The following is a 25,102-nucleotide window of genomic DNA, read 5'->3' on the forward strand; positions in this document are numbered from 1 at the left end:
GAAACTTTAATATATCCTAAACAATAGTACATGATTAAAACATTCAGCTGATTTTTACTTTTTACAGAGTTATCCCCCTGTAGTGTTATGTACCACAGATGGTCAGTTTAATCTAAAATTTATCAAGGGCTATCTGAACATTCAAAAGAAATCAATATTTCCTGCTACTGACTACATTAAGATAAGTGAACCATATATTATTACATAAAGTATGCAAATGAAATTAAGAATACATGATTACAAAATGATTCCCCCCCCCCCCCCCCCCCAAAAAAAAAAAACCCAGAATATGTCTATAGCACACCATGCCCAGCTCACTACCAAAATTTCCATGTTGATTGAATTGTAGAAAATGGGTTATTATTTGAAAAATATTTAAAAAAAAATTAAAACAATATTACATTATAATGAACAAAAGAACCAGTAATTAGATTCAAGTTGATAAGACCACAATTTTATGAGAAGACTGTCTTAAAATTAAACTTGAACCTGATAACAGACAGATGAACACTCAACAGGTGAACAGACAGATGAAAAGTTTTAGCTTTTTTCTATCAAAAAGATCTTCTAGTTTTAAAATCTAATGAAATATGTGATGATATCTTGGGGTTGAACATGATACAAAATTGGAACATACAAAACATTAACTAATATATATATAAACAATGATCAATTCTTGTCTTCATCTTTTATCTCCATATCTTCACCTTTGTCCTCAGATTCATCTATCTCAGGAACTAATAATGGTGCTTCTGAAATTATAAAAAAATGAAAATCGTCTAAAACAGCATACTTATGATGATATTTTAGGATTTACATTTAATGGGTTATTTTGAAGTAAAGGTATTTAAAGTAAAATACAAGGAGTTTAAAAAACACAACACTATAAGAAATACAGTTATGATGTCATTTAAAAGCAACTACTTCTTTTGATGAAAGGAATACAGAATTTGGTCAATTTTCAAAATGTTTATCCCTAAACAAATATGAAGCACATTTTCGGCCTTGCAAGTAGTTGCAAAAGTAATTAAGAGTTACTTTTATGTTATTGTTCCACTTTTTAAATTCAGTTAAGACATCTGAAAACATTTAATACAATGTAAACTTCCCACATTTCAACCCATGTTTTAATGCGAAAATGACAAGATTTACATTACTGGTACTTATCTATACAGGTCAAATATAATGTGTAACTTTTTCTTGTTTGTGTCTTTATGACTTACCTTCAGTGACTATATTTTCTTGGGAGGTATTGACACTGCCAGCAGTGGCTGTACCTGACCCATGTGATGGCCGTGATGTTGAACTGTCAAATGTGTCCACTGTGACAGAGGTAGACGCATCACTCATACTATAATTGACTGTATCAATAGAACCAAACACTTCAGATATACCGTCTCTGTTTACAGTACTCATCGTTGTAATAGAATGTCGATTCGAGTGTACAGATTGAATGTCACTATTTTGAGCATTACTGCCTCGAACAACATTTTGAATGTTTGGCAATGGCCTGAATTCACCATTAACTGAAACTTCAGACAACCCTTGTCCCCTCTGAGGAACAGAGGAAGAGGTATTATTTCGCACAGCCTCTTCATAAGTTGGTAATCTAGCAGCATCATATCCAATTAATGCTACTCTGTCGAGCTCATCAAATGAGCTACTGTGTACTCTAGTGTATGGTGGTGGGACACCAACTTGGTGATAATGACGGGGACGAGGCTTACGTCTCCGTATGATCATCACAACCATGACTAGTAAGAGAATGCCTAGGACACTACAAGCTGTTGCTATGACAACTGCAAGTGTATTCATTCTTGTTGTAGATCCATTAGATTCACTGTTATGTCCTGCAGTATCTATGGAAATATCATCAACTAAAAATCAAACAAAAATTGTAATACATTTATTAGTTCCGTGGTATGAACTCCTCTTTAATAAAGAAAAGTTTTATTTGAAGCTACACAAAATTGTTTAATAAAAAAAAACAATTATTGAAACGCTGAGTTTTAAAATAAGCCAATCAAGAAAAAGAAGAAAAAAATGCAGAAGTTGTATTTTTTTAACTAGAAATTGCAACTGCCTGAAAAAAAAGGCTTTTACAGTAACCGGCTTTGTCTCCACTTTCACTTTGATGTGCAATATTTGTCTTTTCTGAACAACTTACAAATACAAGTACTTTTTAACTCAATTATATAGGAATTTTCTACACCTTAAGAAACACTATTTCCATCTGTTTTCATAAAAAAAACATACCTTTAACGCACGTAGGTTGATCATAGTTCCATAATCCTTTGTCAGTACATGTTAATGTCCTTTGTCCCACAAGTCTGTACCCTTCATTGCATGAACACTGTATTTTCATTGTAAGATAGAATGGCTCACAGAAATTGATGTCCTTTTTAGAATTACAGGAACATTTACCATTAGGTATAGGAGGTATTGCTGGACAAAACCAATCTTTATCTGTAAATATTTATATTTTTCAAATTTGAATAATATTTTTATTTTTTAAAACTTATTTTTAGCTAGATTAACAGACAACATTAAGATGGACACAAAGATATAACTTGTGCTTGGATGTTATTTTGATAGTACAATGCAAATGTTAAAATTAAAATAGAAATGCTTTAACCTGTAAAATATGCAAAACATAGTCAATGAACCATGCCTGGCCCACTCTTTTGTGGAAAATTTAGGTATATATGCATATAAAGGAGATAAACAACTAAAAAATGATGATGTGGTTTTAATTATCAAAGAAGGATTTTTGCAGAATCTTGAAAACCATTTTACAGCTCTGACGGGAAATATGAGCATGTTCTATATTATTATGAAATTTCTGTGCAATAATAACCAGTTTAATAAATTGTGCTAGACAGAATTTTAACTGAAGATTTAACAATGAAGTTTGATCATATACTTTTTTCCGACGTAGTCGGTATAGTTTCGGTTTGTGCACTTTGAACTTAAGGACCCTTCACTATGGCAACAGACTAAGCATGCTCGAAAATCCTTTCTGTGATTGGACAAAATGCTGTCATGGTGGGTGATTTGGTTGTGTTTGAAAAAACGTCTCGAAAATTATATCGTGATGGAAAGCAAGTGAAAAACTATAAATATTTGAACTAGATCATACAAAGATTTATATTTTCATTAAAATAATTGTCTCCAATAGTTCTTTGCATCCACGAAAGCTGTTTATTCGGGACAATTAGATAATTATATAATTTTTAATGTAAACTTTGTTGTACGACCGTACATGACTTTTAGACCGCACCTACGCATGTGAGATTTCCGCGGGGTTTTGGTGAGTGTAAACAGAAAGATACTACTTACATGTATACTACCAATAGTTTCTAGCGTTGTTAACCATGAATTAAATTTAATGTAAACAGCAGTAAATGTATATTAGTTTCTTTTTATTTGCACTAGATTTTTTGACAAATAAAAATTTTAGGTGTCATCACAATATTCTTATATATTATTGCCTTAATATAACCAAACTTAGTAAAAAAAATTCTTGTAGTAACATTCAGATGGAGATTTTATAAAACATATCCTGCATCATTAAGTCATTGTGCTTCTGAAGGTTATCGAAATGATAGTTTTAAACATAATACTCAAATCTAAATACGTCGGATATCTTTTTTAAAGATAGTTCTTGTTTTAAATTAGATATAATACATACTAATTAAGCTGGAAGACAAGATACATGTAGGCTGGTACCTAGACCATGTATAGTCATCTAAACATTCCATAACTGGATTCCCCAGTAACTGGTATGCATTGGTATTACATTTATATGTTATTTTGGATCCAACATTGTAAGAATTATCCTGTAAATATATTTCACCATTATCTATTGATGGAGGAGCTGGACACTTATAGTCTTCAAGTTCAAGTTCTGAAAAGATAAACAATAATCAAGGTATCCAATCTTGTAAAGATAAACATATACTCAAAGTTAACAATCTTTCAACCCTCAATAATAAAGGAGAAGCAAGAAGAGATTCACAGTCTCCAAGGCCTGAGACGGTCTAATGAATTGAAGCTGTAATTACTGATTGTCCTTGGCAAATATCCAGACATCATTTCTAAAGAAAGGTGATTTATTTTCAATTGAATCCATGTAAATGAATGCAAATATTAATTTATTTTCATTTCCTCCCCAAACTTGTTATGAACTGATTGCTTTATTTTCTAAAAGCATACACCACATTTATCTGTTAAATCTTAAATATTAAAACCAATTTAATATCAAGAAATTACTCACTACATGTAGGTGTGTTTCCTATCCAACTGGTTCCTTCACATAGTAAAATGGCAAATGGTTCTTCTGTATAATATCCCTCATCACATTTGTACTTCACCTGGGTTCTACCAGTAAGTGTGCCTTTCCCATGGAGTATTAATGGAGGATCACCACAATCAGCATCTACAAACAAGTCAAACAGGAGATTTTTTACCCAGAAGTCATCATTTTGTTTTATAATCTTTACCAAACAATGAGATATCTGAAAGCAGTACCAGAAATGTTCAAATCAGGACAACAGAAGATAATTTACTATTAAAGACACACATGCTTTAATATTTGATAGATTTGGCAGGGGTATAAAATGGTTATGCTCTCTCTACAATATGGCATGTTTTTTTAAATATGGCCTACAACAAATATCATCAACGAATCAGTAACTGTCAGTTACCAGGACATTCATATTCAATATGTGTTTTACAAGGATCACTTGTCCTTCAAATTTCATTTCATACCTTAATTACTTTTTATATTTCACATGTCTTAATATTTACATCTGTGTGTACTGTGTAGTAACTTTTTTGTTTTAGATATTTACTATTTCCATTATGTTCTTTTTGCCAAGGACAGATTTGGTGGTGTTACAAATAGATATAGGAAGATGTGGTATGAGTGCCAATGAGACAACTCTCTATCCAAGTAACAATTTATTAAAGTAAACCATTAAACATGTAGGTAAAGGTACAGCATTTTATACAGAACCTTGACTCACACCCAACAGCAAGCTATAAAGGGTCCAAAAAATTACTAGTGTAAAACCATTCAAACAGGAAAACCAAAAATCTATCTAAATCTATTTTTCCGAAAATTTTTGGCTCAAGTCTGGATCTAGGAATGTCTTAAATTTTGAAGTGAATAGATTTTTTTGCTTTATGTGGAAGGTTCAACTGTGACATTGAGATGAAGAATAGAAAAAAAGCCCTGTTCCTTTGCCATGTGTGTTTTTTATTGCTATGCAAAACCTGATTTTGTGGTATGGATGGATACTCCATATATTTGTTTATCTAGTAATTCTTTGTACCTGTATCTCTAACACATTCTGGTAAATTTTTAATTCCATCAGCAGACATCCATTCTCCATTCTGACATTTGATGCTTATGCTATGAAAGGCTATCCCATTAACATGTATAAATTTTCCAGGTTCACACTCTACTAATGCAGCTCTAAAAGATGGTTCCCATCGGACTGTTGAATGAGGTATGTCTGGATACTCTAAACATTCATCAGTACTTCCTACAAAATATCACAAATTTATGTCTTTGTATCAAATATGTATTTCAATGCACAAACTAAGCATAAAACTAATGATCATAACAGCCATTTGTGCACATCAAATTTACTATCTTGAAATAATTTAAACAAAAGATCTACTGTGAGCTAATGCTGGCTTATAGATTATTGATAGTTTATAATACCCTCTATTCAAATGATATTTGAAAACATTATACGTCAGTAAGATGCAACATAATTGAGTACAACTTGAGGTGATTTTCTTTAAAAATTCCCCAATGTTGTTGCATCAACAAAAGAAGCTTCTTGTTCACCAAAAAATTCATACATAATTGTACATTTCTTTATTTCTGTTAAAATAATTTAAGTTCTTGGATAATCCAGAAATGTCAAAGTTTTTATTTCACTGCTATTTACAAAAATGATCAAGTTCACATATAACATTTCGGAGCATGCATTTTGCCAAAATTTTCAAAGCTTGTTTCTGAGATATTTTAAGTTTTTGAAAAATTTGTAATTTATAACATTTTAGAAGCCCAGCAACGATATGTAGATTGTTACTAACCTTGTTTAACAGTAACTGTAACCCTTACTGTAGATTGTTACTAACCCTGTTTAACAGTAACTGTAACAGGATATGTAGATTGTTACTAACCTTGTTTAACAGTAACTGTAACCCTTACTGTAGATTGTTACTAACCCTGTTTAACAGTAACTGTAACCCTTACTGTAGATTGTTACTAACCCTGTTTAACAGTAACTGTAACAGGATATGTAGATTGTTACTAACCTTGTTTAACAGTAACTGTAACCCTTACTGTAGATTGTTACTAACCCTGTTTAACAGTAACTGTAACAGGATATGTAGATTGTTACTAACCTTGTTTAACAGTAACTGTAACCCTTACTGTAGATTGTTACTAACCCTGTTTAACAGTAACTGTAACAGGATATGTAGATTGTTACTAACCTTGTTTAACAGTAACTGTAACCCTAACTGTAGATTGTTACTCACCCTGTTTAACAGTAACTGTAACAGGATATGTAGATTGTTACTAACCTTGTTTAACAGTAACTGTAACCCTAACTGTAGATTGTTACTAACCCTGTTTAACAGTAACTGTAACAGGATATGTAGATTGTTACTAACCTTGTTTAACAGTAACTGTAACCCTTACTGTAGATTGTTACTAACCCTGTTTAACAGTAACTGTAACAGGATATGTAGATTGTTACTAACCTTGTTTAACAGTAACTGTAACCCTAACTGTAGATTGTTACTCACCCTGTTTAACAGTAACTGTAACAGGATATGTAGATTGTTACTAACCTTGTTTAACAGTAACTGTAACCCTAACTGTAGATTGTTACTAACCTTGTTTAACAGTAACTGTAACAGGATATGTAGATTGTTACTAACCTTGTTTAACAGTTGTTGTAACACTTTGTTTAACCGTTACTGTTACACTATCTGTAGATTGTTGTCCAACTAAATTTATCACCTTCAGTTTAAATGTATATACTCCTTCCCGCAGATGATATACCTCTAAATATTGTGATCTTTCACCCTGAAACATAGTTTTATAAAATTCAGTATATGGTGCAAAATGCTTTAAATCTGAGGTTTATTTAGATTTTAAATAATTTTATCATAAAATTATTGAAAAAATGAAAACACAATAAAATGGTTTGCTGAGCACTGCCTGATACAACCACAAAGGTCAAACCCTGAACAGTTGGGGCAAATTTTGACACAAAATTCAAGCTTGATACTGTTTGAATTTTTGACAGAAAACAGGTTTCTGACAGAAAATAAATGGTCAAAGATCTTACAAATTTATTGCACAATACTGTGCAATTTGATTTCTTCTCAAAACTTTTAACAAACTTGAATTTTTTTTCAACCGAAATTTCGACTCATTAGGAGTCGAATTACATATATTTTTATGGAACAAAGTTCAGGACCACGTGAAAACTTTGACTCATTCGAAATTTCGAGTCAACCGAGTTTGAGACAACGAGAGTTAATTGTATTTCTATACTGTATATTCAGGAATCATTGCAAGGTTTTTATCAAATATAGAGACTGAGTTTGTATCGCAACAATTATAATTGGTATTCTGGTACTGATCACTGAACAACCCCTTTCCCTGGTACAAAATGTATCAAAGATTTAAACAACATTAATATATTACATACCCTTAAATCAAGAGTAAGATGATCGCTATTCCACCAATGATAAGTGATCGTATCATCATTATCATCATAACTACCATTACCATTTAATATAACGTAATTTTTAGGTAAATATATCACAACATCATTACCAGCATCCGCGTGAGGTTGGCTATCTATATATATAAAAAAAAACAATTTAGTCATTCATTAAAAAAATATGTATTAAGGTTTTGCCCTGTTGTCAGTTTAAGTTACATAAAACAAGAGAAGCTCACTGATGATTCCCCTGCTCAAATACTTGACAGCCAACAGGAAGTTGTTGAGTGATGAATCTGATAATGCATCACACAGCAAAGCTGACTCTTATAAACCCTGAAACTAAGTTTCAGAAATCCTTGTAATGTAGTTCCTGAGAAATACAAGTATGCGGTGAAAAAAAATCATGCAAAGGACAAACAGAGGTACATGTAAGAAAGTAAATCCCCACTTTTTTAAAACGGGGATATAATAAAAAGAACGTTCAAGAAATTTAAAGAAATACATGTTAAGAAGATATAGGAGAAAATAATGTAGCAACTTACCGATTACTTTACAATATGGCAGCTTGACTGGACTCCATTTTGAATTATTACAAGTAAGCTTCATATCCCCTATAAGCTGGTAACCATGGTCACATATAACTTGTGCTATTGATGGTTTATTATGAAATCTCTGAACACGTCCATGTTCTATAGTTGGTAAAGAGGAACACCACTTCAAATACAGAGGTTTTTCTGAAATAAAACATACATGTACATTACTATATCGGTTGATAAGGTACATAATTGTATGGTATATCATTCAATCAATCTACTGTGTCTGTTCCTTACTACCAGTACAAATGTATATATAAAATATAAATGTCTAAGTCTATAAAAAAAAATACAAAAAGAGGGAAACTGAACAAAAAACAATGTTACAGTCTATAAAAGACAAAAGAATCTCCTTTTACGTGTAGAAAAGGACTATTTTAATTGATGCACATACCCCAGTACTTAGGATATAAAGTTTGATCTATTTATTGCCAACCAAATGACACTTTTCCACACATCCGACTATTATTCAATATATATAAACTAAATGGTCAGTTCTATTGTCATTTACCACAAAAAATGAAAAATATAAAAAAAAAATACAGTCTTCTTGAGGTTAAGAGTCCCTATAAACATGTCAGAAAGGAGAATCCTTAAATTACTGCATATATTATACATGTATTTGGAAATCATTTAGCAGGAGTTGTATTGCAATGTAGAAGTATGTATAACGTTCATGTAAGTATAAATACAAATGTATATTCCTTAGACAGTAGTCCAACTTTTATTTGTATTTCACAAATTATTTTGTTGAATTGATCTTAGTGCTCAAAAGTTGTTTAAAGCCTCATCATTTTGGCTCTGGTTTTCTCATTAGCAAGCATACCACATCTCCTTTTTCTCCTTTTTTTATATGCCAAGATCTTTAACTGTCTAAAAATGTGTGTCTATATTTTAGTTTAATATATTAATTCCATCATAAATATATCATACGATTAAAATCTACTGCATCCGCAAGATAATCCATGAACTGCAGCCATATCAACAAAGCAGTGCAGATCCATTCCTTACAAATCATCTTTTTTAAACTATAAAATCTGCAATTATAAATTAGAGGCTAAGCAGATACATTATCATGATTATATATCAATGTAACAAGAGATAAAAGCAACTGTTAAAGAGTAACTTAAATTGATCAAGTCAATTTATCAGTGAAATACAGAATTAAACAAAAAAATCAATACACATGTTTTAATGAAATGAATGATCAGAAAGGTTTGCTTAACTCACAGTTTCATAACAATCCTTTAAGGTGACTTAGGTCACAGGCATTTGCCTCAAAGACACAATACTGTTTATTATAAGTGTTATATTAAGGTGGTACCTAACACTACAGGGAGATAACTCCGTAAAGTCATCCAAACGTTTTAATTACGTTGTGTTGTAAAGGGAATTTTTAGCTGCTCAGTGATATAAATTGGTATTTGTCAAACTGCTATATAACCAGTGTAATTTTTCCGACGAAACGGTTGGTTCAAAATTTTTGAAATTTTTATATTTTTGTTAAAGGGTCAAAGTAAATACATTGTCAAAATTTTATGAAAATTAAACGAGCCAAATTAATTTTAGTGAAAGTGTTGGGTACCACCTTAAGCAATACAAGTATTTTTTTCCTGAGACAAATGCCTATGGTGAATCAAAGATTTTCAAACTTGCACATTGTATCATGTGAACAATGTAATCCCAGAATGTCTGTAAATGTAATATGTTTTCAACAATTTGCTTCAAACTGTATCTATTCTATTCAATAATATGATTGTTAATCATAGAAAAACTTCTCCCAAAGTTTCATAAAACTCCATGAAGGTTTGACAAAGTTACTGATGTGTATAGTAAACTTTAAGACTGCCTGTAGAGTGGGGTGCTCATTTTCGCCACACCTTTTTTCACGTTTTCTACATTCAGGTCTAAATGTTTTTGAAGTATACTGATATTTCTATATGAAGATAACTTCAAATGCAAAATATTCTTAAGCTTGAAAACGTGTTTGTTTGAATATAATCATCTGAAAAGTTAGATTAAAGGGTGTTTGAAATTTCCTGATTTTTTGTCAATGGGGGACACATATTTGCCGTTTTTACACATCTATTTAAAATCAAATACATGTAACCGCAGCTTTTAACAACATTGGTCAAATTAATTTAATTATAGATGAATAGCAGATATTTCAAAGGTGTTAAGAACTGAAATTTAGGGGCATTCAGTCAAAGAATTACTTAGAAATACTTCTTTGAATTCGTGTTTTTTCTTCAGGAAATTGGCCGAAATCGTTGTCCGTTTTTCGGTCCTTTTCAGTACACTGTTGTAGGTGCTGCAATTTTGTTTCAGTTTTAAAAAAGAAGCATATTTGTTATATAATATTGTAACGGATTTCGACCTCGTTGTTCAACAGTTTGTGTCCCCTCCCCCTTTTCACTTTTTATCAAGTTAAATCTCCGTTTTACCGTATTGGATACTTATAAATTTTTGAAAATGTTTCTTTTTATTAAAATAAGTTATCTTGGATATTTATTATGAACAGTAACTTGAGCAAAGATAAAAATAACGTCAAGTCCTCCTTGAAACTGAGTCGCCTTTCTATTTATTTTTGTACAGTGTAAATACAGAATTTCCTTATACTGGACCTACCTTTAAATATTTGTTGATGATTGTATTATGTTGTTTTAATCTCTATATATATTTATATTGAGAGAATTAGTTAACCTGGTCAAGTTTCTAGAGACTCAGAGTCTCTCTTTTTCCTTGTAATGTCCGCCATGTTTACTTGAGTCGCTTTACCGTAAACCGTCAAAGTGCACTGTCGTGAATGGCAATATTACGTTGAAATAGAGTCTTTCGAGTGGCTTTTGACGTCAATATGAAGTCTTTCAAGTCTTTTTGTTGTATATATACTGCACTACCATTGAACGCATTAGTCGTGATCGGACTACCGTGACAAAAGGTTGCTTACAATCACAAGCCTAATAATAAATCCTTTCTGCACTGTAACTTACAATTTGAGTCTTACACTTTGAAAAGGTTAGGAAATATTTTGTCAGAGTTTTACTTTATGTAAAACATAGAGTTATAATTTAATATTATAAGGGACTCTAAAGATTAGAGATCATTATAAGTACAAAAAGTTATATACTGAGAAGTACAGAAAAGTCAGAAATATAAAATATTCCATATTTTATACAGAGACTCACCGACGCAGTCTCGAGTCTTAAGGTCGCTTCTAATAAGACGTCAATAGAGTTTTTCTTCAGAGAAAGTAACAGTTAAAGTTATTCTTGTATTATTTACTCGATATACCAACAGTATAGAAACTGCAATTATTAACGATTCTTTACATATATACTACGAATTCGAATATTCACAAAAAGAACAGTAAAACCCAGAGTCGCAACTTATACATTTGAGAAGTCGGCATCACTAAATATAATTATAGAGATTTCTATAATTACTTGTTAATAAGATTGTTTATTTAATACATGTGTATATAGAACTTGACCAGAGTACTCACCAGCTTGCATACTATTTAAGAGTTATTTATTGTGTGGATCTAATGTAAAAAGATATACAATATTGAAATTGTTTGAATGACATATATATATAACTGATCATAGTAACACTTCATTAAATCATTAACTTGAAACGAATTATTTATTTCTGTCTTCGGAAACAACGCATCGTTAAATATACATATTGGATTACAGGGTTGAGTTAACCCAAGGGAGCAGTCATTTGAACCAGTATTTATTGTCGAGTATTAGTTTGTCTGGCGGATTGTCTAGTTTTGTCAGTGGGTCAGAGTTTCACTTCAGGGTAACGAAAACGCTATAGCAACACCAAGCGAAAACGTAACAATATCATTTACCGGTATATGTCTTCCATTTCAGCCATCCTTTGAAGTTTTTACACCTCAAAATCATAAAACGGCGAAATTGTGTCCCCCGCGAATATGGGCGCCCCACTCTACACTGTACATACCTGCCAACTTTCACGATTTAGGCGTGTACTACACGATTTTGACCCTTAGTCACGATTGCACGATCGTGTTCCTGAAAAACCCTCTAAAACACGATTTGGTGAAAATCTACACCAAAAATATTGTTGTTCCCGATTTTGAACTGTGTCTAATGGAGGAAAATCGTGTTCAGCCAATCAAATTGTGTGTTTCTCATGATCAAATTAATCAGCCAATCAAAAACGTTTTCTCCCAAGATTGTTTTAACATGCTAGATATTGAACTTGTGTTGTATTCCACTGTTTGTTGATGTAAAAACGTGAACATGGCAAATGATTTTTCAACTGCAAGGAGGTTCTTACACAGAATAAGAATAAAAGCATGGCTGATTGACAAACTTCAATGATGCAGTACTACCATGAATATAATAAATAGTAGTTTATTCACTAATTTATTGGCATTACATATACACTTGCTGTAACATAATTTCATTTATGTATTTATGGCAAGCCAAAGTGGACAAAAAGAGCTATTTTCTAATATTAAAAAATCATTTTCTAATATTAAAAAATGATTTTCTAATATTAAAAAATCATTTTCTAATATTAAAAAATCATTTTCTAATATTAAAAAATGATTTTCTAATATTAAAAAATCATTTTCTAATATTAGAAAATCATTTTCTAATATTAGAAAATCATTTTCTAATATAAGAAAATCATTTTCTAATATTAGAAAATCATTTTTTAATATTAGAAAATCATTTTCTAATATTAAAAAATAAGGTACTTTTTAATATTAGAAAATGATTTTTTAATATTAAAAAATCATTTCTTAATATTAGAAAATCCTTTTTTAATATTAGAAAATCCTTTTTTAATATTAGAAAATCATTTTTTAATATTAGAAAACCATTTTTAATATTAGAAAATCATTTTCTAATATTAAAAAGTACCTTATTTTTTAATATTAGAAAATGATTTTCTAATATTAAAAAATGATTTTCTAATATTAGAAAATGATTTTCTAATATTAGAAAATGATTTTCTAATATTAGAAAATGATATTTTAATATTAGAAAATGATTTATTAATATTAGAAAATGAATTTCTAATATAAGAAATTACTTTTGATTTTCTAATATTAGAAAATGAATTTCTTATATTAAAAAATGATTTTCTAATATTAGAAAATGATTTTCTAATATTAAAAAATGAATTTCTAATATTAAAAAATGAATTTCTAATATTAAAAAATCATTTATTAATATTAGAAAATGAATTTCTAATATAAGAAATTACTTTTGATTTTCTAATATTAGAAAATGAATTTCTAATATTAAAAAATGATTTTCTTATATAAGAAAATGATTTTCTAATATTAGAAAAGGATTTTCTAATATTAAGAAATAATTTTTTAATATTAAAAAAGCATTTTCTAATATTAAGAAATCATTTTCTAATATTAGAAAATCATTTTCTAATATTAATAAATAGACTTTTTCTTTTTTAATATTAGAAAATGATTTTTTAATATTAGAAAATGATTTTCTAATATTAGAAAATGATTTTTTAATATTAGAAAATGATTTTCTAATATTAGAAAATGATTTTCTAATATTAGAAAATAGCTCTTTTTGTCCACTTTGGCTTGCCATATGTATTCAATCATTTAAAGTATAATGTACTATTCATTATTTTTCACATGGACCCCCACACCCACATCAACATGAGGAATCCCTTAAATGAGGGACTACCCTTAGTCAAGGGGTCACTCTTGTAAAAAATAAAATAGAAAAATGTAGATTTATTAACTTTAAAATGGGAAATTCTGACATTATATTTGGAACAGCTTTTCTAAATGAAGAGTCCTATTATTTTGAATAATAAAGAAGATATAAGGCCAAGAACATATAAAAATTCTTGGACATGTGTTGACCATATAATACCAGATAGGTCATAAGATGTATAGTTCTTTGGGAAAAGTTTCTTTAAATAATATGCATATGAATGTGTGCTCAATTGTACTTTAAAAGTGGTTTTTAATGTCCTAACATTGAGGGGGGATCCCTATGTGTTGTTCCCAACCTGATAAAGGTCCTTCTTTGTGTATAATTTTATATTGGAAAAGTCAACAACTATTTAGTATCCTTACACATGAAAATAATTCCTGGTCTTACAGCTACATGTTCATACTTTCTGCTGATATAATAACTAGAATCATGCAAATAAACTTTAAAAAGAGGGATGTAAGCTCATCTTACAAATCATGCAAATATGACACTTTTTCTAGACTACAAAACAGCACGCGCAAAATAGTCGTCGCAAAGAATTTTCAACTTTGAAATTGTTGTTGCGCGCTAAAACCCCCATGGGCATTTTCAAAAGTTGGCAGGTATGACTGTATATATTGTTAATTATTTTATATATCAACAACGAGAACAATGTCTCAATTAGCAGATTTTACATTTTTGTGCTGATATTTAGAGTAAAAGGCCCCTTCACGGTTAGTTTGGTCATATTGGATAGGAGGATTTTTTTTAATAGGAAGAAATTATATATACATGTATCATGTGTAATGTATGAAAGTATGGGAAATCCTATGCATGTTTCCAAGCAACTGCAGCTGTAATTTATGATGTTGTCACATATTTTTCACACCAATTTATCTCCATTATGAAATCTATCTCCCCATCATATATGGCTGAACTAACCCTGAAGGGGCCTATTATGAATCTAGGATCTAATATAAAATGTGAGGCTGGCTAAAATATGCCTGTGATTCAGTGGTATAGGGACCGTTCGCCCTAGTAACATGTTCGCCCTGGGTCTGTTTGCCCTGAGTTCGTTCGCCCTTAGAGTCCGTTCGCCCTACTAGAAAATATCCGTCTCACTAATAAGCAACAACAAGAATTTTAGCGACAACAAGCGTCAACAAGCGACAAGAGGCGACAACAAGAATTATTTTAGCGACAACAAGAGACAAGAAACTATTTAGCGACAACAAAACATATTTTTTTTAATTAAAATAAATTATTGCAAAAAATATTAAAAGAATATGCAAAAGAAAATAATTTTTATTTTATTATTTATTATGTATAACAGCAATTATTGTATTATGAGATTACTTTAAAGTTTTCCTTGTGTTTTAGAATATATCATTTATCTTATAATTTGTTTTTTAAAACTCTTTTCGTTTATTTATACTTTGACTTTGATGAAAACAGATACATCCATTATCTTATACATATTCATCATATTTAGAAATAAAAAAAGAAGCTCAATCTCTTTCTTCTTCACAAATGTTTAATATCTTCATCTACCAATATACTAATATAAACTTCACAATCTCTTTCTTCCTCGCAAATGTTTCATTTCTTCGTTTATCTTTATAATAAAACATTTAAATTAAACATATCTGCTCGTAAATTAAAAAAAAAAACTTGACATACAAATTTCTTTATATCTAAAATCTAATATTTAATAAAAAAAAATGTTTCTTGTCGCTAAATAGTCTTCTTGTCGCTTGTTGTCGCTAAAATAATTCTTGTTGTCGCTTGTTGTCGCTTGTTGACGCTTGTTGTCGCTTCTTGACGCTTGTTGTCGCTAATTAGTGAGACCCGAAAATATTAATATTCAGGGCATTGAAGTTGAATAAAATTAATCAGATATATTTCTATGGTATATGTTCTTGAAATTTATGGAAACATGGAAATATCTAAAAGTTTATGGCTTGTTAAGCATCATTAATTTATTGTTTTATGACAAAATAATTCGGATCACTGCTTATTGTGATACCTGTCTTTTGATGGATTTATAATATAAAAAACAAATTTGTTTTGATAATATATTCAGCTTGAAATTAATTTTTAAAAAATGTACGAACAGTTAAACGGATTTACAAGTTCATTCATTAAAATACTCTGAGACTAGTCTAAGTTATACTGCATACATTAGTGAATGACTGAATACAATTATTTTGTTAACAAATATCAACAAAGATAAATACATTTTATTCCAGTATTCTACAGCAATCAAAGGGAAAATGATGAAATTGATTGCGGCAATATCAATATTCTGTGATTTTTTCAACAAACTTCAACATATTTTATTCAAATACTTAATATTATGCCACTAGACAACAATTAGTAAAAAATAAAAATCAGGGCGAATGGATCCTGGGCGAACAGGTATCAGGGCGAACAGGTACTAGGGCGAACGGGCGTACGGACCTGGATTCTGATTTTTTTGCACTTAAAGACTAAACAGCTAAAGACTGCTTGCATTGAACTGTTGAAATAATTTGCTAAATTTTGGTCTCTGATAGGATCTGGTATTTTTGACAATCATACAACATCAGATCTCCTTATGGTAATTACGTTATATTTAACGTTATAACTTATAAAATCATGACTGTCACTATGTCTAAGTTGTCTTGTTGATCTACATTTTTTTCTATCATCTATGTTGTCATTTTTTATTTATCGAGTTGAAGTTAATTGAATTATTTTGAGTCAGATACTCATCTTCAGAATTCAAGATTTGGTGATTAGTTGACCAGGGACACTCTTACTAATGTATTCATGAATAAAACTACAAGCCACCTCAATATTGAAAGAACAAGATATTTCTTTACCTTGCTCATTGTTTGTCAATTTTTTCTTCTCGTTACGCATGCCCAAGAAGGCGGAAACTGGAATTGTAAACAATGGAATCATTCGGAACGGCCACTTGCATTTTACCCTGTTTCTAAGGGAATATGGTTAGTTTTATTGCATAATCGCATCTACTACATCATTCTAGAAACCATTTTCATGTATCTACTCTTACCAATGTATATAGCTTACTGATAAGCATGATATTTTCTGTAAATCGGTTTATTCTCTGTTGGTTAAAACATGTTAGCTTTTAAAAAAGCTTGTTTGAGATTATCATCTAATGTGAAAAGTGGTTACTGGGAGGTAGTGCAAGTTCTTGTATAGGTTTAAGATAGTTATATTCTCATGCATCTTCGCTAGCCAAGGGTTACGACCCACTCCCGCTCTCTTCACCCTTGGCGGATTGAGATAACATTTCGGAGACACGAGGTAAGGATTTTTATTGGTTGCAGTCAAAACTCACTGCATCCAATCAAAATGCGCCTATAACATGATCACGTGTAAATGTAGAAAGTGTTTGTAAACAATTGCCACATGTTTTTTGTGCAACAAGCCTTTACATCCCTAAACATACAACTATATTTAGTGAAAACTTGAATGTTTTTAATCAACAAATAGAAGTTCCTGTGTATGTTTCATGCACAAATGCATGAATGTTGACGTATGCTTCTATTTTCGGCTTTACCAAGTGTGTAGAATCTAGACGCTACCGTGTTTTTACCTCCAAATTGAAGAGTTCAAGTGCTACCATTGGTCAAGACTAATGTATTTAGAATTGTCGTGATTTTTATCTTCCGATAGATGGTGCAACATTGTTATCACAAACGTTGGCTCAATCCGCCAAGGGTGAAGAGAGCGGGAGTGGATCGTTACCCATGGCTAGCGAAGATGATTCTCATGATGATATGTCAAATTTTAACCGAATCAATTCTTAGACTCAATATGACAGTTATTTTTCCTGTTGAATTTGACATGTGAAGTATCACATGTATGGTAAGTATTAAATACAGAAGGTACTTGTATTTGAGGTCCTGTGTTCATAAAATTAAATTTGTGGTCAAAGGTCAAGGTCATTTTTTAAATTTTTTAACCTTTCATTATTCCGATTTCTACTCCATAACTGTAAAAGAAAGCAACACATTTGTTTTACTAAATTGCTTGTTAGATACTAAGGATGCAGATTTGTCAAATTTAACAGAACCAATTTGTAGACTCTGCAGGACAGTTATTCCCCCTTTTAAATTGGACATAAGTGATATGTCAATGTATTACATGACTGGTAAGTAATACAGACCTAAGGTACATGTATTTGAGGGCCTGGGTTCATAAAAATAATAATTTGAGGTCAAGGTCAAAGGTTAAGGTCAAAAGTCAAGGTCATATGTTTTAAATTTTGACTTTTCATTGTTTCTTGATCTCCCCTGTCACTTTTAAAGATACATGTATCTATAAAAGAACTAGTGCAAAATATTTGCCAAATTGTGATTTAGATATGACAAATTTGTTCTGCAACAATCCAATGACATCTTATAAGAGTTATGGGACCTGACATGATTCAAATATAAGGTTAATTGATATAATCCAACTTTATTCATAATAAAGCTGTAGGGTCTTTTGCAAATTGTTGATTGACATATGACCTTAAAAAAATTCAGCCTGAAGTGATCCAGAGTAAGCTGGAAATAGCTTTTTTTGCACTTAGTTCATGGAAATATACCTACATGTTAGTTCATGGAAATATACCTACATGTTCAAAAACCAATAATTTGAGACTGGAAGTGAATTTCACTAAACTGGATGCACCAAATATCTCATATTTTACAGGCAAAAGTTTATAAAAACTATATTTTTTTTGGAGTCAGTGTAAATAAAGTTATCATGTGTTACACTTATATTTAGATTATGAAAATGGAGATAACAACATGATTATTGAAAGTATGGTCAGAAAATGTGTCTTACAAGTCACAAAATTTGCTGAATCATAGAATCCATGATGCTTTGATTGAATACATGTAATGCATCACTCATGTTGATCAACAAAATATGAGCCCAAATTCATTGCTGATGTATTGTTTGGTTGCAATTTAAACCAACTGCAATATGTCAATGGAAATTCTGTAAAGAAAGTAAAACTATTTAAGATCACTGAGAGCCTTAGCTCACACTGAACAGCAAGCTATAAAGGGCTCCAAAATGACTAGTGTAAAATGATCAAAGCAAGAAAACCAATAGTCTATAAAATACAAGAAAAACTTATGAATCTGATCAACAAACGACAACCATTAGGCTCCTGACTTAGAACAGGTGCAATGATTGCAGTCAGGGGTACTACTTGTACACGTTATTTTTATTTACTTGAAGAAGTAAAAAAAAAGTATACACATATAAGTATATTTGTATTGTACTTATACTATGTATACAAGTGAATTTTATTTACTTGTTTAGGCAACAACAAAAAATTGACGTAGTTATGTCACTTAGACATTCAGATTTTTTTACTTATATATGTGAAAAAGTCATCCTTATCTTCATTTCTTAATTTCTTAGGATTTCTTTGCTCTACTAGAATTTTAATTTGTCTGTCTATTGCAGATGTCTTTACTAATCATTTACTTATGGATTTTTACATACTATGAATGATAAAATTATTCATTAAAATACTTTAAACTTATGTTAAGTCTGTTTTTTATTTTATACATTTGACGTGATACTGTACGTATGTATCCCATCATACTTTGAACCACACCTTATTTATTTATTGTTATTACATTTATTGTTGAGTCTGTTGTTTGTTATATCAACTTGACTATGCATGTATGTATACCTTCATACTTTGAACGACAAATTTATTTTTATGTCTACCTGTGCGAATTTCAAACGCGCAATTTTACACCAGCAATGAAAACCTTCTATTCTTTCCGGGTAGACTTTATATAGATAAATTAAGTGGTATAAGAAAAGCAAAATGAGTATATTAAATTTGATGTATGCCTTTTTGTGCTTCTTCGTTACATTTGTTGTTTTTATAGTGATGCAAGTATGTTTGTTTTGTTCAAAATTTTAACGACAAAATTATTTTTATGTCTACCTGTACGAATTTCAAACGCGCATTTTTACACCAGCAATGAAAACCTTCTTTCCTTTACGGGTAGACTTTATATACATAAATTAAGTGGTACAAGAAAAGCAAAATGAGTATGTTAAATTTGATGTATGCCTTTTTGTGATTCTTCGTTACATTTGTTGTTTTTATAGTGATGCAAGTATGTTTATTTTGTTCATACTTTTACCGACAAAATTATTTTTATGTCTACCTGTACGAATTTCAAACGCACATTTTTACACCAGCAATGAAAACCTTCTTTCCTTGACGGGTAGACTTTATATACATAAATTAAGTGGTACAAGAAAAGCAAAATGAGTATGTTAATTTTGATATATGCCTTTTTGTGATTCTTCGTTACATTTGTTGTTTTTATAGTGATATTAAGATGATAACACAATAATGACTGCTGTACCCCTATTTTTGACATTTTTACTCTTTGAGTATGTTTGTTTTGTTCATACATCGTTGACTTGTAATGGAATTTGATGCGACTGTCATACAAGTGAGAGGTTTAGCTAGCTATAAAACCAGGTTCAATCCACCATTTTCTACATTAGAAAATGCCTGTACCAAGTCAGGAATATGACAGTTGTTATCCATTCGTTTGATGTGTTTGGACTTTTGATTTTGCCTTTTGATTTTGGATTTTCCTTTTGAATTTTCCTCGGAGTTCGGTATTTTTGTGTTTTTACTTTTTAAGTGTAATTTCGTGGACAATGAAAATCCCATTTGTCTGTTATCTTCAGAACACTGGTCATTTACAAGCCCCAAAGGAGCAATTTTTGAAGGCTTTGCACAAATACTTAAGATCTTGGCTTAATGAGTTGAATTAATGAGATGAAACATTGATCTGTAATAAAAATTATGAGCTAACCTGGGAAAATCATTAAGGCATGAATTTTCATCTCAAAACTTGAGAATTTTGGTGGGATTGTAAAAAAACATTACTTGTATAAATAAAAAAATAACTAGGGGAGATTATTTAAAAATTATAGTTTACTTATATAAGTATATTTTTTTCTTCTTCAAGTAAATGAAAATAACTTGTACAATTAGTACCCCTCACTGTCAGTGATTGAAAAGAATGTTAGCTGAAAAAAACAACTTTGGAAGGTGGCAGCGAGAAAATCTGATGCAACAGTGCTATACTGGGCCAAAACAACTACTACATCTGTATTTGATACTATGCCAGCCAGAAGGAAGGAGAGATTACATTAGTCCGAGATTACTCTGACGTCTAGCGACTGTTTTGCCAGACAAGCTGGGGCCGTTGGACGTCAGCGTAATGTCGGACTAAGATTATATATGTCTTTTTAAAATACCACATAAGGAACGAAGTGTTCAAATTTTGATAATTTCGTTTTAAATTTAAATTTATATAAACACAATGTGAATAATTATATTTCATTTCATTTCATTTTATTGGTTTGATAGATATTGTGCAAGACACCCCAACATACAACTATATAGTATGATGAATATAAAAGGATACTAACATGGTATTTGGTTTTGGAAAGATTGGTATTGGAAAAGTCATAGCGTTCTTGGTTTTAATTATTGTTCTTATTCAAATCTGGCACATAGGCATGTTGACAAAACATGAAAGGATGACATTACCAAGCAACCAGAAAAACGAAGGAGACCATGGACAAGTTCGAATGCTCATATCAAAAATTGAAAACGCACATGTACTTGATAGCAGTGGTACTTATAATATTATCACCGATATTTTCTGCCATGAGGATTCAAGTTCCATTCTACAGAATGATGTAACACTGGTTTCTCAGACATCAAGCAATAATTTAAATGATGTGATTGCCCTCAGTGAAAGATGGGACGGTGTAATCTCGATTTCCGTTTTTACTCACTTTAAAGATTTACAATTTTCTATGGACAAGCTGTTACATCTGCATCTATGCTTTCCCAAAATACAAAATCGTGTTCATTTTCATCTCGTATATCCTTTATATAATGACATTTCGCTTGACGAATTAAAACATAATTTTGTTAGCTCTAATTGTGAGAATTCTATGAAAACTTTTCACAATCAAAATTATGAAATTGAAGGAATAGAATACCCACATAATCTTTTGAGGAACACGGCAATAAAATTTTGTAAAACAAGCTATGTGTTTCTCATTGACATAGACATGCTCCCAAATAAATATTTGCGAAGAGAATTTAATACGTTTGTACAATCTTTTAAAAATGATTCTGTTGTGTTTGTTGTACCTTCCTTCGAATCAAAAGACGATGCCGTTATTCCAACAGATAGGACACAACTTTTAAGAAATTGGAGATTAAAGAAAATCAGACCATTTTATTTTGATGTTTGTGAAAAGTGTCAAAGGCCTACAGACTATGACCAGTGGCAATTTCTACCAGACTCTAGTCATTTAAATATAGCTTACTTTGTACAACGGGAGGATGCTTACGAACCATTTTATATAGCCAAGAAAGATTTCCCATTGTACGACGAGCGGTTCAAACAGTATGGATACAATAGAATTAGTCAGGTATGATGCATATGCATGCACAGAAGCGAGAATATTTTTTTTTCTTATAGATGTTTTAACACTGAATACACTAACAAGGTTAACAACCTACTTTTTCATGAAAATTTACCAGTTTTAATGTATTCATTATATGAACATATATAGATCTCTCTCCCTTTACTATAGATAATTTAGCTGATCTATAACAATAACATCTTCATGCCTTAGATATCATGTACTGTAGTACGCCGCTAGATTAAAACTGACGAGGAAAGGTAACACACGGCCAGCGAAAGCTCTATTATTGTAGAGCCCAGGTGGTCCAGTTGCGGATCTAGGAATTTTCATAAGTGGGGGCCCACTGACTGACCTAAGAGGGGGCCCGCTCCAGTCACGCTTCAGTGATTCCCTATATAAGCAACCAAAATTTTTCCCAAAAAGGGGGGGGGGGCGGGCCCCCTACCCCCCCCTAAATCCGCCTCTGTCAGGCCGTGTGGTCTAGCGGGACGGCTGCAGTGCAGGCGATTTGGTGTCACGAAATCACAGTAGCATGGGTTTGAATCCCGGCGAGGGAAGAACCAAAAATTTGCTAAAGCAAATTTACAGATCTAACATTGTTTGGTTGAGGTTTATACGAGTTGTATATATATTTATATATATAAATGTTAAAAAAGTTTATGTTGATTTCTATAGTTACCATTTTTTTGAAAAACGAATAACTTCTACGGAAAGTCCTTGCAACAGAACGTGGAAATATAAAAGTCTATAGCTCTATGCCAACAAGAAACATATGCACCACGTCCAGTTTATTTTTGCTATGAATTACACAAGCCGCGTGGTGAAAGCTATGTCACGTTTTGACACTAGAAACGAATTGATAAAAAACCCACACAGTACATTGCATATATACATTTTGTACGGCAGTTTCACTTTGTACGGTCTATATTTCCCTGTGAATACATAGACGAAAATCCTGTAATTCAGGTATATAACAGTAAAAATGTTTAATTTTAGGAAGATATCAGGATTAAACGTTTGTACGCCAGGCGCAAGTTTTGTCTACAAAAGACTCATTAGTGACGCTAGAATAAAAAAAAAAATGAGTACGAAATTGAGGAGCTTTAAGTGGTGGTATAACTGTAACTGTAAGCGATAGTAAACGTACGCGTGGTTATCTCTACTTTTAGATATAGACATCTTGTTTTTATTAATTGTTTGCAACACTGACATATCATTCTTGGTGATTTTGTATTAACCATTTATTTGTGATGTAAAATGTATCGTTGGTAGACATTAAAAATGATGTATCTTTTTAAGATTATTTTTAATTGTTTTGTAGGTATGTGAAATGAACATTGCAGGCTACAATTTTGGAGTTTTAAACAACGCCTTTCTTATACATAAAGGATTTAAATACAGAGACGGCTTCCATAAAAACAAAGAAATAGAGAATAACAGGAATAGAGACTTATTTCAACAGTTTAAAAGAGAACTCAGAACAAAATATCCAAATTCAAAACGGTCTTGTTAATATTTTGCATATTAAGGATTTTATAGTTCCATAAATACTTAACTGATCAACGATTTATTTCAATATTAAATTTCAAACATGTATCATAGAAATATTAACAACCAAATTAACTATAGAACTTCGAATCTCTGAAGCGTTGATTTGTATGAATTGGTAACAGAATTTTCAATGTTAGAACATGTCAAATGTTGAGAGGCAAGAGTTAAAAGTATCGACAGCCACAGTTTTATCATTGTCGAAAATACTCTTCTCGTCATACGACAAGTCAAATTCAAATTGATTATCAACAAGAAGGTACAACTTTGATTTCCTTATGTTCTTTGTTTTATTGGAAACACATATTAAACCAGGTATTTTCCTAAGAATTGTATTGGAATCTCGAATAGCCGGGACATTTAGGCAACTATTGACTACCAGCTTGATTCAAACAATGCGATATAGAATGCACACAGTATTTTCCTTTGAACAACACTTCAGTAAATACAAGTTATGTCTCTCTCTTGAAATTTTACTAGACACCAATGAACAAGTATTATATCCTTTCCAACAAACTTTGCAAAATTGTTTCTGAACGCTGCGTACAAGTTCAACGAATCTATGTCAACCCTTCTGTCATTTGACAAATTTTCTGAACAATAGCTTTGTAATATATCGAACACAAACCCAGAGCGCAGATTGATTAAAATAATCTATACATTCATCTCGGTCATAACACTGAAAAACGGAAATTGGTTGCAATGATTTAAAAAAAAACTTCTCCGATCTCGTGCTCAAAACACAGTTGAATGTCATTCTGTGTTCTTAGGGTAATTTATTTTATGTATGTTTTTTTTCCGGCATATCACATTTTAATGTTTGAACTTTCGACAAACGTGCTTTCCAATTACAAATAAGTAAAATATCCGTCAAGTCTTCTGATAGTTCCTTCTTTCACTGAGTATTCTCAGAATTTAATGTTTCTTTTATTTTTAACTAGAGTAATGCTATTATGATATCCATTATAAGTTA

At 31.0% G+C, this 25,102-nt stretch overlaps 2 protein-coding genes across 3 annotated transcripts; one reads left to right on the plus strand and one right to left on the minus strand.

Annotated features, from left to right (window-relative positions):
- Nucleotides 1-270: 270 nt before the first annotated feature.
- Nucleotides 271-16,992, minus strand: LOC134712459 (sushi, von Willebrand factor type A, EGF and pentraxin domain-containing protein 1-like). 2 transcript variants are annotated; one of them, XM_063574010.1, is made up of 11 exons: nt 16,941-16,992; nt 9,290-9,393; nt 8,306-8,497; nt 7,746-7,897; nt 6,967-7,114; nt 5,337-5,549; nt 4,277-4,438; nt 3,692-3,907; nt 2,257-2,466; nt 1,224-1,877; nt 271-752 (listed from the first exon to the last, which is right to left on the minus strand). In XM_063574010.1, exons 2-11 carry the CDS (start codon nt 9,372-9,374, stop codon nt 670-672), a joined length of 2,115 nt encoding a protein of 704 aa, XP_063430080.1. In that variant the 5' UTR covers nt 9,375-9,393; nt 16,941-16,992; the 3' UTR covers nt 271-669. The 2 variants fall into 2 exon arrangements, with proteins under 2 accessions (XP_063430080.1, XP_063430081.1); XM_063574011.1 differs by lacking the exon at nt 16,941-16,992 and adding an exon at nt 16,878-16,897.
- On the plus strand, nt 16,948-24,175 carry LOC134712461 (beta-1,4-glucuronyltransferase 1-like). The gene is made up of 3 exons (XM_063574014.1): nt 16,948-17,066; nt 21,503-22,584; nt 23,903-24,175. The coding sequence occupies exons 2-3, from the start codon at nt 21,565-21,567 to the stop codon at nt 24,092-24,094; spliced, it is 1,212 nt and encodes a 403-aa protein (XP_063430084.1). The 5' UTR covers nt 16,948-17,066; nt 21,503-21,564; the 3' UTR covers nt 24,095-24,175.
- The last annotated feature ends 927 nt before the right edge of the window (nt 24,176-25,102 follow it).

This window comes from Mytilus trossulus, chromosome 3 (assembly GCF_036588685.1).
Source record: "Mytilus trossulus isolate FHL-02 chromosome 3, PNRI_Mtr1.1.1.hap1, whole genome shotgun sequence".
In the NCBI taxonomy this organism is placed as follows: Eukaryota; Metazoa; Mollusca; class Bivalvia; order Mytilida; family Mytilidae; genus Mytilus; species Mytilus trossulus.

Excerpts from the sequence above, each read along its gene's own strand:
- LOC134712459 (XM_063574010.1), bottom strand. The coding sequence starts at position 9,374 with ATGATTTGTAAGGAATGGATCTGCACTGCTTTGTTGATATGGCTGCAG. Across the intron at positions 5,550-6,966 it reads TACAACAACTGTTAAACAAG|GAAGTACTGATGAATGTTTA; the intron begins GTTAGTAACAAT and ends GATATTTTGTAG. Across the intron at positions 753-1,223 it reads AGAAAATATAGTCACTGAAG|AAGCACCATTATTAGTTCCT; the intron begins GTAAGTCATAAA and ends TTATAATTTCAG.
- LOC134712461 (XM_063574014.1), top strand. The coding sequence starts at position 21,565 with ATGGTATTTGGTTTTGGAAAGATTGGTATTGGAAAAGTCATAGCGTTC. Across the intron at positions 22,585-23,902 it reads GATACAATAGAATTAGTCAG|GTATGTGAAATGAACATTGC; the intron begins GTATGATGCATA and ends ATTGTTTTGTAG.